Below are 14,525 nucleotides of genomic sequence, written 5' to 3'. Positions count from 1 at the left end.
TACGGAAGATCTGCCCTTCCCAGTGTGATCAGTCAGTCAGTTGAGGAACAACAGAAACTGCACAGGGGACTGATTTCACTGTCTCTGGGAGCTGGGACCTCACTTGACAGCGGACACCAAAGCCGTAGGTTCTCGGGGCCCCTGCCTCTGAGAGTTAGCAAGGCTTCTCTGGTTCTCAGCCTTCAAATTGAGCTGTGTCACCAGCTCCTTTGAGTCTCCAGCTTGTAGACGGACATTCAAGGGACTTCTGAGCCCCCAGAATCATGTAAGCCAATTCCCATAATAAATCCTACCTCGTGTATCTTTATCTATCCTACTGGTTCTGGCGATGGTCACATTTGATTGATTGGAGAAACACCTAGGACATTAATAAAGCACACTTCCGACTATGTCTGTGAGGGTAGTTCCAGAGATGATTGGCAGGTGGGACAGCAAATTAAGGGGGGAGACCCGCCCCGAATGTGGGCGGCACCGCCCAGTAGACTGGGGCCCCGGATGTAATAAAAATAGGAGGAAGCCTGGAAGCCTTTTTCTGCGGAGATCAGCGGCTTTCCCTGTCCTGCCCTTTTACCATGTTCTGCTTCATCACAGAAACAAAGGAGACAAGTGACCATGGCCCCAAACCATGGGTCCAAATAAACCTTTCCTCCTTTAAGTAATTTTTCTCAGGTATTTTGTCACAGATAAAGTCTAACAGTTTTGTTTCTGTGAAGAACCCTGAATAATACAGCACTTGAATAAATAATGAATGGGGATTACAATTCTCATTTTACTGTCAGCAGTATTGCTATTTTTAAAAAGTCAAAATATTACTGAATGGGAGCAGAATACTGGAAAACCCAGAAAGATGGGCTCTAAAACATACCAGTAGCGATTTGCATGTTAACTGGAATATATATATGGCCGTAGGGAACCATTTAAAATAGGTTTGGTGTTTTTTGGGTATTTATTCCCCGAAAAGGAAAAGCATTCTCCCCTTTCTCTTCTCCTTTGGTCTGAAGTACACATTTGTCAATGTTCAGCCCACTTTACAAATAAGAACTACAAATGGCAAATAGATGCAGTGTTGAATGTGATGTTTTAATGTATACCTAAAGAGTGACAAGAAGACATCATGGCTTAGAACAAAGAAAATATATTTTAACTTTGGATAAGAAAACTTTTAAACCATTCTGATTTAGACAAGTTTTCATGAATCTTTAGGAAATTACTGGAGAAAAAAACCCCAGGCAAATGGCAACATGATTGTGATGTTTGAGTTCAACTTGGAAAATCATCCCAAGGAACAAAGCAAAACAAAAATTGTTTCAAAAACTCTAGCCTATCATCAAAAATGAAACTGTCACTCAAGCCTCCGATTGCCAGTGTATCAGTCTCCAGCAGCTTTTCTCTGGCGTTGTACAAAATCCCTATCTTTGCTGAAAATACTCAGCTCCTGCTTCAGTGAATGGCAGTTGAGAGTAGACCTGGGATTATTGTTAGAGTTACTCCTTTGAAGTGATCTATAAGCCAAGATACAGGGAAGCAAGGAATAGTGTTTGCTTGGCAGGTTTAGAGAAAAGGACAGAAAAAGGTGCAGTAGCTTTGAACGTGCTGCTGTTGCCCCTGTGTAAAGACTTATTGGAAGAGGCCAATCGATTTTTAAAAGGCAGTTTCCTTTGTTGTGTTTTCAAACAGCAGAGAAATGGCACTTTTCTTAACTACTCATAACACTTTATTTTTACTTTGTACAAAATACAAAAATGCAAATCCAATGAGTACAGACCAGTAGTGACAAGCACACTGCACAACGGCAAACCTTGCCTAGCAAGACATTAGTTTTAAAAACTTTATTTTAGTGAGTACATGCATTATGTAAAACAACAACGGCAACAACAGCAAAATCACACAAAGAGGCTAGACGTTTTGCTATTTTCACCCCCCAAATAATGCTTGCTGTCAAGACTTTGGATGAAAGTGGAGGAAAGGAATTAAAAAGGCAAATCACTTTTTTTCCACAGAAGAGTAAAAGCTAAAATGTCCTTATTTATTGTTACACTGATTAAATTTCTCCTGAAAAGCCACAAATATAAACAAAACAAAACAAAAGTCCTGAACTGGACAGACAGCAAATATTCAAGAGGATTGTTAACCTAGGTAACCATTCAGTAGTTTAAAGAATCTTTTCGACATTTTGAAGCTTTTCTATTCGTTTCTCAGTACAGTGCTCCAGCCATCCTGCCCTTCTCTTGTATATCTCCCAGAACAGAAATGCTTGCATCATTGAGTCTGCTGCTAAGAACTAAACTTTGAAAATGAAAGAACATACAAAAATATTTAACAGAACTATGAAAGATGTAAGAAAAAAGTCTTTTCTTCGTAGCAAAGTAGTCTTTGCATGTTTCTTTTGTACACTCTTCAGGGTTTGTTTATCTGCCCCATGAATAAGACAGCACCTGGAGAATTAAAAGAAAATAATGAGTAATACTTAAAATAAGATGAAAAATATTACATTTAAGGGAAGGGAAGGAGCCATATTTAACTGATTGCTCAGTTGCACTGTTTGATAGAACTTTCTACAAGGAGAGATGGGGTCTATCTTTCCTGTCTAATATGGTGGCCACTGGTCATACATGGTAACTGAGTGCGTGAAATGTAAATATTTCATTTCTACTAATTTAAAGATAAGTGTTGAAACATATTGATTAGGACATTAAAAATGCAGTGGGATAAAAGGACAAAGAACTACCCCCTAGTGTTGGTTAAAGTAACAGTAAAAGCTAAAACTATCAGTGTCTACTCTGTACCAACATGAAGCCTACCTTCCCACAGAGATAATTCCTACTTCATAACTGTACTAAAAAGAAGCAACTACTATAATCTTTATTTTATAGATGACGAGAGGCCAGAGCCAAGCCTGAACTCATGGCTTGTGGGGGTAAATTGTGCTGAATTAACAATTCTCAGGTCATAATGGCAGAGTGAGCATAGAAAAGTTGAAGACATGTAGCTTCTTGGAAAGTTTTAACTAATATATTTATAAAAATACAGGACAACTGTCTAAAGTATTCTAAAGGGATGTGGAGCCTCTCTGTATATTAAAAGCAACCACCACCGTTGTCCCCAAACCTAGACCCTGTCCGTACTTAAAGGGCTTCGTCACACTCTGTAAACACAGCTTTGATTTTCCCATCTCTTTCCTGAGGGCGGTTATACGTTGTCGATAGAAGGGAAACAGATTAAAGGCAACACTGTGGGGTACAACTACGACCACGCTACACCTTTCTGGATTCTAACAGGCAGTGAACAACAGAAGAGGAGAGTCACTTACCTGTAGGATTGTGTCGGATAAAAAATAGAAAAGGTCTGTCCACTATAAACCAGGGAGGCGATGACCTTGCGATTAGAATCGCGGCTGGGGGAACAAAAGGAAAATGCATTATATGCCCAGCATAGGGCCGGCGAGGTGGTGAGCTTCTGGTGTCTGAGGACACACTTAATTCCTGTCCAAAACAACTGTCTCAATGACCAGCACTGACTGAATACCTACCACGGGCCAGGTCCTTTACACTTACTGTCTCATTTATTCAATAAAAGCACCATCTTCTCCAATAAACATACTTACTTCTTAAAGTGTTTTTATGAGGATTAAATGACATAAAACATATTACAGCTCTTCAAACAGTGAACACTGAATGCACAGTCACTGCTACTATTAGCTATTTTTATTCATACCATCTGCTGTGCCGATGAAGGTCCCCATAACTTTTGTTGTTGTTGTTGTTTTGAGACAGGCACTTGCTGTGTAGTCCAAGCTGGCCTTGAACTTGTGATCTCCCTTCCTCAGCCTCTGAGTCCTGCGATTCTAGGTGTGCACAACCACTTCTGGTCTCCCCTGGTCCTTTTTATTTTTTTACTTACTGGTAGATGTTTATAGTATAGAATGGTGACATTCATCGTGGGGAGTTGGTATATACACACAACATATCTTAGTTTATCTACTACCCTTCCCCTTTCTCCTCCTCCCTCCATTTCTTGGACTCCTTCTCCTACACCCCTGGTCCTTTTCAATCTTTCCAAATCCTTTCTGTAGATCAAGGCCCAGCTCAATTCTCAGCTGTTTTGTCTGTGCCGTGTCCTTTGGCACATCATTTAGGTTTCTTTTGCACCAGAATCTAGAGCATTCATCTGGGCCTACTACACTATGTTACTGATCAGCAGCTCAGGAATAGACATCTGACTTAGAAAGCAAATTCCTTCAGGCTCATGGGTCTTTGATCTTCTTTCTTTGCCATGCTAACCAATGGTGGTTCCCATTTAATAAGCCTATGAGTAGGCCCTGAGGGAGGGCACGGGTATAACATAACTACCACATGCCTGCAGAAATTGAAGTCCTCTTCCTCAAACCTAGTGACTTTGGCTTGATGTGAAAATGTGGAACACCTGTGGTTACTCTGGGGCAAACCACCCAGGGTTACTAAAAATCCAGGAATAATTAGTGGGTGGTAAGAACTGTGTCTGTCCCTCACCAAATTCATATGTTTAAGTCCCAACTCCCTAATATGACTGTATTTGAAGGTTATTAAGGACAAATGAGGTCCTATGAGCAAAACCCTAATCCAGCAAGAGTAGTGTCCTTTCTAGAAGGCGGAGGGAGGCAGGGAGAGACCACGTGAGCACAGCGGGAGGAGGCGCCATCTGCAGGCCAAATGAGAAAGACCCTGGGAGGAGCCAAACCTGCCAACACCTTGATCTTGGACTTCCAGCCTCCAGAGCTGGAAAAAATAAATTTCTGTCATTTAAGCCCCCACTCTACAGCATCAGCTATGGCAGCCTGTGCCGATTAACACGGCAGGACCCAGGTGGTGACACAGGGCTCTATATTCATTCACTACCCTGCTGTTGCGGCCTTGAAATTCTTAGTGCGTTCTGAACAAGGAGATCTGTATTTTCATATTGCACAGGGCCCCCTAATTGTACAGCAGGTCCCGAGAGTTATTCTAGTTGGCAGAATTGGTCAGTAACTTTGGCAAAGTTTAGATGTCACTTACAATCACCTAGAAAGGACAAAGGTCACCTTAAAAATTCCACGTCTCTTATTCGAGGTCTTCCTTTAATGCTATTTTAAAGGAATAATTTTTTTTTTTTAATTTGAGAAAGGCAATAAGGTGTCTATTGTGAGTATGAATGGTATTTTTTATTTTTTATTTTTTTGGTACCGGGGATCCAACTCAGGACCTTGCACTTGTAAGGCAAGCTTGGTGCCACTGAGCTAAATCCCTGGCCCTGAATGGTATTTTTTAATGACCAGAAATATTTGACCCAGCTGGAAGTATAGCGAGGTTCTTCACTTTATGAACTTACAGATTTTGGCCAGATCTTTCCATCCACTCTCACATGGCAGAAACTGACTGACTTAAGATTATTCTATTCTCTCCTGCACTATGTAAGCCACTGAGGAGAAAGCAGATGTAGATGTTCTAATTATCAAAGAAATGCCAGAGCAATCCTGCTACCGAGTGACAGATGCTCGCTAATTCTTCCCTTTGTCCCAAAGAGATCTTATTAGCTATTTTCCTACAAGTACTTGCTGTTATTTTATGTTTCAATTTGAAAACATGTCTTTGCTGCCAATAAGAAGCCCAAATATGCCTCATCCTCCTGAGAGCAGCAGCCAGCAAATTACTATCCTCAGGCCAAGTCTACAGGACCAAATGCTGTTTTTGTGAATGAAGTTCTTTGAAACCCAGCCACACCCAATCAACTGAATTATCCAAGGCTGTTCTCGTGCTGTAATCAGATTTGAGAAGTTGTGATGCTAGCAGAATGGACTGCAAAGCTGAAGTGCATGCTGTGTGGTTCATTTTAGAAGTTTGCTGACTCCCATCCTGCAGGAATTTCTCTCACTTAAAGAGAGGGGATGGAAGATGTGGTTGATCCATGGTCTGTCATTTCCCAGGGGACAGCTCACGGGGCCTGGTCAGAAGCAGGGCCTCGTGGCTATCTGCTAAGCTAACAAATGAACTGGAGCGAGTCTGTTTCCCTACCAGAACCAACCAGCCCTGTCTGCCTGTGACCCCCACCACTTACTCGTTGCTGCAGAAGCTTTGGTTCCATCTTCACTGACTTCAATTTTTGCTTTTTGCAAGATTTGAGAAACATGAAGGTTTTCTGACCCTGTTTGCAGCAAACAAAATAAAATGAGTGAATGATGTACAAGCTGTCCGTCCATCTGGCTGGGAGAGAAACCTCAAAGCCATGGCAAATCCTAGTTCTTAAAGTGTGTCAGGGAGGGACCTCTGATAGTCCTAGAGACAAGGCCTTAGGTGGCTGCCACCTGGGGTGAATTCAAGGTCTACTAAGTGAACTGCCACCCTCCCTTCTAGGAGGGAGGCCCAGACCTCAAATGTTTTAGTGCCCATAGTTCAACTCTGATCTCTCAGAATTTTATTACAAAAATAAAGAGTACAGAGTTGGGGGGTTTTTTGGAGCTAGAGTCTCACTGTGTAGTTCAGGCTGGCCTTGAACTCACTATGTAGCCCAGGATGGCCTTGAACTCGCAGGGATCCTCCTGCCTCAGCCTCCCGAGTGTGGGGATCACAGGTGTGTGCCACCACACCCGGCAAGAGTACAGAGCTTCAAAAAGGGTTTAGAGTTTTAAAAGAAGCCCAGTTTTCCAGAAGAAGCAAGTTAACAATATTATTTTTCAATTACAGAATATCAGGATTTCAGACAGCATTTACAGATGGGGAAAGTGGGGCCCAGGCTTAGGAAATCTGTCCTCAGGCCACAGGGCTAGTCAGTAGCAGAATGAGTGCTGGCTTTGCACGACAGCAGCCACACACATCACAGGATATCAGTAAGAGAAAGGTGCTGGGTGTGAGAAGAGCTCAGAGTCTCAGGGAGAGCTGGACACCAAATGTGACTGCACCTCAGGGACCGTCCAGGGCGCTTGCCGCCCGTCTCTGCGAAGCCCAAGCACCCAGCATCTGCCCCAGTGTGGCCTTACAGAAGGCCAGGGAGGTTAACCCTGGCCTGATGGGGCAGTGGTCTGGATGCCAAGGGCAAAGGGCCCAAGTCATTTGCAGGTTAAAGAGAACATCGAGGGGGGATCTGATCCTCCCTGTCCACACCTCCCAGTTGCCTGCGGAGCAGATAACCCGAGGAGGGAAGTGCAGGTTACACAGTGCTTCCCAAGCTGCACCGGGCCAGAGGATGGTGTTGAAACGAACACCTGTATAGGGTCTGGGCCAGATTCAGAATCACGTATTTCAGACAGGGTCGCAAGCGGTGCTAACTGTGCTGGGCTGGGGACACAGTGTGGGTGCCGTTCAAACATAAACTCTAGAAAGGGGGACAGAGACCGGCAAGCGAAGGGACACGATGCCAGGGATGTCACAGCTGCTTTGGCAAAGAAGAATTATAATCAGACTTGTTTGAATTTATGATATTCCTAATTAAGGGCCATTAACCCTAAAATACATATCTGGCTTCAATGCGTACCTATACTGTTGCTTGATGGAAGTACTGGAGAGCTCAAAAATCTTTTTTTTGTTTTTCAAACTTAAGGAAAACGCTTGGATTTGAAAAGCAAAGAGCAGCTAATATCTAATTAAGAGCCAAACTTTTAGGCAGCAGAGGTGGTACACGGAATATTTCTCTAACTGAGCAGTCTCTGAGGCTTCGCCTGAAACCAACACGTGAAATGTAGGCACGAGTGACATACGTTGATATAAGTGATGAAGGTCAGTAGCACCATTTGGTGATATATCAAATTAAAACTTGGTCAGTGTTAGGGCAACGCATTTCTAATTCTGTCTCTTTTCCTGGGTACTGGGGATTGAACCTAGGTCCTTGCACGTATGAGGCAAGCATTCTACCACTGAGGTACATCCCCACCCCTTTTTTTACTTTATTTTCAGACAGGGTCTTGGTAAATTGCCCAGGCTGGCTTTGAACTTGCAATTCTCCTGACTCAGCCTCCTGAATGGCTGGGATTACAGGCATGCTTCACCACCACGTCTGGCTTAATTCTCATCTTTTCTCCTTGAACAAATCAGGGACTCAGTCTGTAACATTTTCTTTACATATAAGTTTTACACTGGACATACTTGTTATTTTTGCAAAATTGGCCTTTGATGGATCAAACATCTCCGTGATGCCAAGAACTTTCAGCGGCTCCTTCAAATCTGTTTGTGCCACAGCTGTGAACCTGCACAAAAGCAGAAAAACGGGGTGGGGGGGGCGATCACAAGGCTATAAATGGCACAAAATGATACCATCAGTGCCTGTTTACAAGCAGAATCTTTTTAAAGTACGATTTGAACAATCTGAACTGTATCTTGATTTTTAATCCTAAATTTAAATACCAGGTAAGTAGAGAACAACTCCTCCTCATTTAGCTGGCAACTGAGCAGATGAGTACATACAAGGACAAGTATGGGTATTCTCACCCACGGATGTGCAAGAGCCTTTTCCAACCCTCCAGAGGGTCTACAGAAGGTTATGCTGATGTGAAGGCTCAGGGGGAGACAGTTCCTGGTATCTGGAATATCTACAGACCCCCCACATCCTGCCAAAGAGCCTCCTCTGGGGCTGCTGTAGGGACCACTGTCCTTACTGGAATTGGAGATAGCGCAGAGAGGAGGTATATTCCTCACAGCATATGTTGGGATTCCAAAAGCATTTTTACTGTTAAAACTGGAACAAGCATTAGGAATAGGTGACCTGGGATTCTACTTGGGTATAAAATTAGTTTCTTGCATATTTGTGGCCCCACCGGCCTTGGGGGCTTCGATCTGTGTCAGTTATTAAATCTGTCATCAGATTTGCTCTTACCCTGTGGCAGAGCAGCAGGAGAAAGTGAGCAGATTCTCATCCCAGATAACCTGTAATGGTTATTTACCTTTTCTTCACCCCCTGAGGGCTATTATACAACCACCAGATTTGTTTATATCAAGCACTGCTAACTTGAAGGCTTTTTCACAAAAACGACAACATAAATCTTGGGAGGAGTTCTAATATCAACATGTTACAAATTATCAATGTGTTACTGTGATACTGAACCCAGTAACTCAAGTGACAAAAGCTACTAGAACTCTCCATTACTGCTAAGGGCTGGGTAATTTAATGCTTGGGAGGGTGGGAGAATGGTAATATCAGAAAGTTCATAGAAAAGGGATAAAATCTGTTGCCTCCTCAACAAGTCTGGGCAAAACATTCTCCGACCTGTCAGAAATTAGGATTCACATAGACGTTGTAATCACTTTTCCTTTTTCAGTCATAGCAGCTCAAATCCCACCCATATTTTACCTTTAGGGTATAACAGAAAAACTGCTTAAACACATGACCTCTGCCTAAGTGGTTCCAAAATACTTACTTACTACCTAGCTTGGTCTTTTGCAACTTCTAACTGAAACTTAAATAACTAAAACAAAGCCCCTTATCAAAACACAGGGGGCTCCCTTATACAGTAGAATGATATACATGTGCTTTTCAGTTTTTTGAACACAGTGAGATATATTAAAAGCCATCACGGGGTCATGAAGAGCTTGTGCTCCTGTGGAGGCTCAGAAACCAAAAGCTCCCTTCTCTCCTTTCTTCTTATCATCATCCTACCGCACAAGAAGCAGAGGGAATAAACAAAAGCATTCAGAAAAGATCAGCCTTGCATTCCCACCATGTGATTTCTGCAAAATAAAAGAAGCTTCACGAGGTTGCCTCGTGTTGTCAGGCACCCCATACAACCGAATGAACAACCCATTGCTTCCTTTTGGGGCAGGGCCCACTTACTTGGGCAGGACGACCTGCACCCTCTTGGGCACCATGGTGGTCATCCAGCTGTCTATGGTCTTGGTGCTGATGTGGGGGATGAGGGCCGACAGTGGGGTGGAGCTCTCGGTTGGCAGGGCAATCAGCATGCTGATGCTCTCCCCGTGGTAGGGCAGCTCAATGAAGTTGTACCATAAGTCATTGGGGGTACTCGTAGACCCTAGAGAAATCAGAGGCAGGTTCAGCGTAACCTTGGTGACTTCACATGGAGCATGCGTACTGGCTGGTCACTGGGGGTGCTTCGGAGGGAAGGCAGCAATTCAATTCCAAGACCTTTCTCTTCCACAAATAGCTTCCTCACAAGGACAATGAGTGAAAGCAGTCATGAAGGGTGCCGGCTACAGCCCAGCCAGCAGCCCAGCTTCCTTCCCTGGTACAGAATTCCTTTCCTTCAGTCTAGACAGAATGCCTTTGGGCATCACTAAATTCATTTTAATTCTGTGGAACAGAATTTAACTGGATCATTAGATGCTCACAATACAGTGCTTTGTGGGAAGTTGACCTTTACATAAATAAAAGAATGAGTTCAAGCTGCCCTGTAATCATTTTCTCATTTAGCTTTTTAAAGCACAAATTGTATTGTGCATTTCAAGTTATACAACATGAGGTTATTGGGTAGTAAAATAATTACTATAGTGAAATAAATTCACCTATCCATCATCTCACACAGTTATATTTTCTTTGGGTATTTTTTTGTAACAAGAGCAGCTAAAATCTGTTCATATAACAGGAATCTCAAATTCAGTACAAGTTTGTTGTGATGATCCTTACTTTGGGCAAGCCCGTGTGTGTTTTGGAAGAGAAGAGTGGAAATACACAGCTTCTGTTTTCTCAGGGCTTACTCCAGCCACTTTAACAGAATCGACAGCAACCACAAGGTAGGTGTGCGAAGCCCTGTTACAGGAGGAGGCTACGACTGGAGAAATTTGGAAACCAGAGCTAGGAGAGGCTTCCTCCTACTCCATTATTCTGACTCCTCACTTTCCCATCCAATAAAGTCCATTAGGGATTTTAGGTATTTTATTGTGAATGGAGAATGATTTCTCAAAACGCTAAAGCACATTCTACCTGCAAGATGCTCTATAGACAAAGCAGATGCCATAACTCAGGAAGCCAAGGAAGCATGGATCATAAGTCTTCCTACAGATTCACAATCTACAGCACAACCTTAAAGGCTCAGATACAATCCAAAGGCAAGAAAAGTGTTTAACTCTATTCATCTCCATGTTTCCCAAGCTAATTTGATCTTATTCTATGTGAAAGATTCAAAATATTTAGCGATGCTACGGTTTGAAAATACCCTCTGAAATTCCTTGATAGGAACTTAATCCCTACACTCATCTGACGATATCTGAGGGAGGGCCCCCATGATGGCATTAACGGCTTTGTAAGGAGAGAGACCCAAGCAAGCTTGCTTGCTCTGTCCCCCGATGTGATGCCCTCCACCACTTCTTTTCTTTTGCTTTTTGAGACAGGGTCTCATCATGTACTGTATGCTAGACTAGAACTCAGAATAATCCTCCTGCCTCAGCCTCCTGAGTGTGGGGATTACAAGTGTGTGTCACCATGTCCAGCCTCCACTATATTTTGATACAGCAACGAGGCCCTTACCAGATGCAGAGCAGATGTAGAGCAGATGCAGCTTCCAGAACAGTGAGCCAAGTAAATTTCTGTTCTTTATGCATTACTTGGTCTCGGGGACTTTGTTAGAACAATAGAAAACAGATGAAGAGAACAACAAAGCAACACAGCTGAGCGCTGCTCGATTGGGGCGAGTGAAAGAGTCATGAAATGGGCCAGATACAGTCCAGCTCGCAGCAAAGAACTACAAAAAGAAACACCCACACCCACAACCTGGGGAGAGCTTTCCCCAAAGCCTGCCTGAAGATCTGATGAAACTCTTCAATTAAACATGGAATGAAAAGCTGCAAAAATTAACTAGATAAATGCAAAACCAGCACGTCTAGATTTGTAGCGGAGGCTAAAATGTCTTTAAGATGAATTCTGTTGCCTTAGTGAAGTTACTTGGCTCCTTCGTGCCTCTTGGTTTGCAAGGGAGACATCGGGGTGTTAGCAGTGTGGACATCATAGGGCTCCTGTGACGATTAAACGAGGGAGAATCAGGATCCTTAGCGGCACCCGGCCCATGCTGGTGGCCAGCCAATGCTTGTCCCCTCTAAATGATCCAGAAGGACAACACAGGTACGAAAGAGAAAAGAGAAAGCGAGTGTCTTTCCTGGGTTTTGCTGGAACCCCCCACCCCCACCCCGCTTTGCTGATTGCTACATTTGAGGTGGGGAAATTCCCAGTTCTCTCTCCATGGGAGGCATTGGAGAGAGAGAGGAAGACAGAAAGAGAGAACTTTCTTTGCCTCTGCTACATAACAAACGCTTGCAGCCATAAATTATAAAATAGTGGAGCTATTAGGCATTCCAACACTGCAAGACGACACAACAGTTTCTCCTGCAGACTAAGGGGCAGCTGACAGAGCTGTGGCTCTCTCCTGGTCCCAGGCGGTGCTCTGCCCTGCAGGGCTGTGCAAGGACCCAGAATGACCTGCCTGGGTTCCTGTCTCTGGCTACCCAAGAATCGCAGCGAGGATCCTTCATCTTTACTTTTAGGTTTCGTAACAAAATGGTCTCTGTAGCAACTGAAAAATCAATGGGAAAGTGAGGGGAAAAAAAAAAAAATCACTTCCTAATGAGCTCTCTAGTCCTTGAAAAAAACATTAAGTCTCTATTCTGGCAGAACTAATTTTTAGAAACTGTAAAATTTGGAAGCGGTTAATGAATTATTGCTCAAAGGCATAGAGTAAGGACCCAGAGAGGCATTACTTGGTTCCAGAAATATTTACCGTTCTGTTAGGAAGGCCTGAAGGTTATGGATAATGAAAGCGTGAGGTGGGGAACTGGGACACTCATACTGGTTAGCCCATCCGTGACTGGTTACTAGTATTAACAACTATTACCCAGTCTGCACCTGTCACTCACACCTGCTTGATGACTGAACTTCCCTGACTATTTCTGCAAACCAGCTGATGACTACTGCTGCCAGGATGTACCTGTCCTCACCCATGCTTAGCTGTAGTTGGTGATCAGAGCAGCTGGGAGATAAATTAACCCTCTCTTTTTCTCCCCGGTCACTACAGTATGGCATTCACAGCATCCTATTACGGAGGACAAACGCTGATGTTAAGCATACAAGATCTAGAGTTGTAAGACCTGGATTCACATTCACATCTGCCTAGCTCTGTTACTCTGGCAAGCTCAGGTAGCTCCAGGTCTTGGTTTATTCATCTGTAAAATGCTATGGATGATAGTACCTAGATGACACATGAAAACTGAGTGGCATAACACATGTGGAGTGCTCAGCACAGCCTGGTACATGACATGAGGAAGCTTTGTAGAATCCTTTACTTCTTGGATATTAGATCACTGCTCACGGGCTCAACCCACCAGGAAACCACATCTGCTGCTCTGGAGCAGGAAAGGGCACTGGGGATGCCGGGTCAGGGCGCCAGACTCTTCTAGTCCTACAGCCCTTTCCTTGAAGGGGCCTTGCGTCCCTGGCATGGGGAAGGTGACTATGTGTCCTTTCACAAGGACAATTTCCATACTGTATAAAGCGTGAATCAGGTTCATTCACGCTGAATAGGAACAGAGAAGTCTTTCCCCTTACATGATGATCAACCAAACTTTCAATAAATAACCGCTAAAGAGTCACGCATTAAAACCGTGGAGAAGATTCGAGAATTTTCTGGAAGGGGATCTTTTGGGGTGATCTGGTTTTCCTGCAAAGCCCTCTACAATACTGATTTCCACTTTAAGTCCTCCAAGGAAAGATGTAACTAAACTCACTGAAATGTTAAAGACTCTTCTTGGGCTATAAAACTAAAGAGAATATTTTTAATATTTAGTATTATGAAAGCTTTACAGGTGAAAGTCCCTCTAATTACCTTCTACTACAAAGTAAATTTACAGACTTCCTAAGCTCTTAAGGAATCGGTCAAACCACACTTTAGGGGAAACTGAAATATATATTTTGAAAAAACAACAACAAATAGGTCCACAATAGGTAGTTGACTGTTCTAGACTAGAATCCAAGCCTGGCAGAGAGGAACAATGCAGGGGGTATCGAGATGGGAAAAGTCAAGAATATCTTCAGTCCAGGGGACTAGAACTTGGTGGACATCCAAGTAGAGAAGTAAGAGAGATAGACGGCTATGACTCGTAAACTCAAGAGGAGAAAAAGAAGCTGGAACCAGACATCTGGCTATTCCGTGTGGTCTTTTTCAGACTAAAGTCTCTAAAGTCTAAATTTATAATTATAGAGACAAATTTGTAGCAACTTTGACTCAGCGATTCCTATTCCAGCAAATTATCTTTAGAAGTCTGACAGGATCATCTAAAAATTTGTATGTAAGAATACTCATCCCAGTGTTGTTGTTTATTATAGGAAAAAAGTAAAGCGGCACCCATAGGATGTTAGGGTAAGTGTATACCATGGGATACCATGGAATTTTGGAATACTATGCAGCTGATAAAATGATCTAGTACATATCCGCATGAATTGACAGTCTTCCATGACATGCTAGGTAATGAATAAAGCAATTATGGAACAGAAATTACAGTGTCCTCAAGTAAGCAAAAAAGCTTCACAGACATATTTTACATAACCATAGAAAATGCCACATGACATTTAACTGGAGTTTTTAT

At 43.1% G+C, this 14,525-nt stretch overlaps 1 protein-coding gene across 3 annotated transcripts in view; it reads right to left on the bottom strand.

The window, feature by feature from the left end:
* Positions 1-1,691: 1,691 nt before the first annotated feature.
* Positions 1,692-14,525, bottom strand: part of Serpine2 (serpin family E member 2) — a 59,500-nt gene continuing 46,666 nt past the window's right edge. For all 3 annotated transcript variants that reach the window (XM_004864465.4, XM_087205988.1, XM_087205987.1), the window contains exons 5-9: positions 9,772-9,970; positions 8,091-8,191; positions 6,070-6,156; positions 3,311-3,394; positions 1,692-2,435 (exon numbers count right to left, since the gene is read on the bottom strand). In XM_004864465.4, coding sequence (XP_004864522.1) covers positions 2,398-2,435; positions 3,311-3,394; positions 6,070-6,156; positions 8,091-8,191; positions 9,772-9,970 — 509 coding nt within the window. In that variant the 3' untranslated portion in view covers positions 1,692-2,397. The remainder of the gene's footprint in view (positions 2,436-3,310; positions 3,395-6,069; positions 6,157-8,090; positions 8,192-9,771; positions 9,971-14,525) is intronic.

This window comes from Heterocephalus glaber, unplaced genomic scaffold, assembly GCF_053883595.1.
Source record: "Heterocephalus glaber isolate CG9 unplaced genomic scaffold, H.glaber_assembly_v1.0 deba00000621, whole genome shotgun sequence".
NCBI classification, from domain to species: Eukaryota; Metazoa; Chordata; class Mammalia; order Rodentia; family Bathyergidae; genus Heterocephalus; species Heterocephalus glaber.
This window is presented reverse-complemented; position numbering and strand designations above follow the sequence as displayed.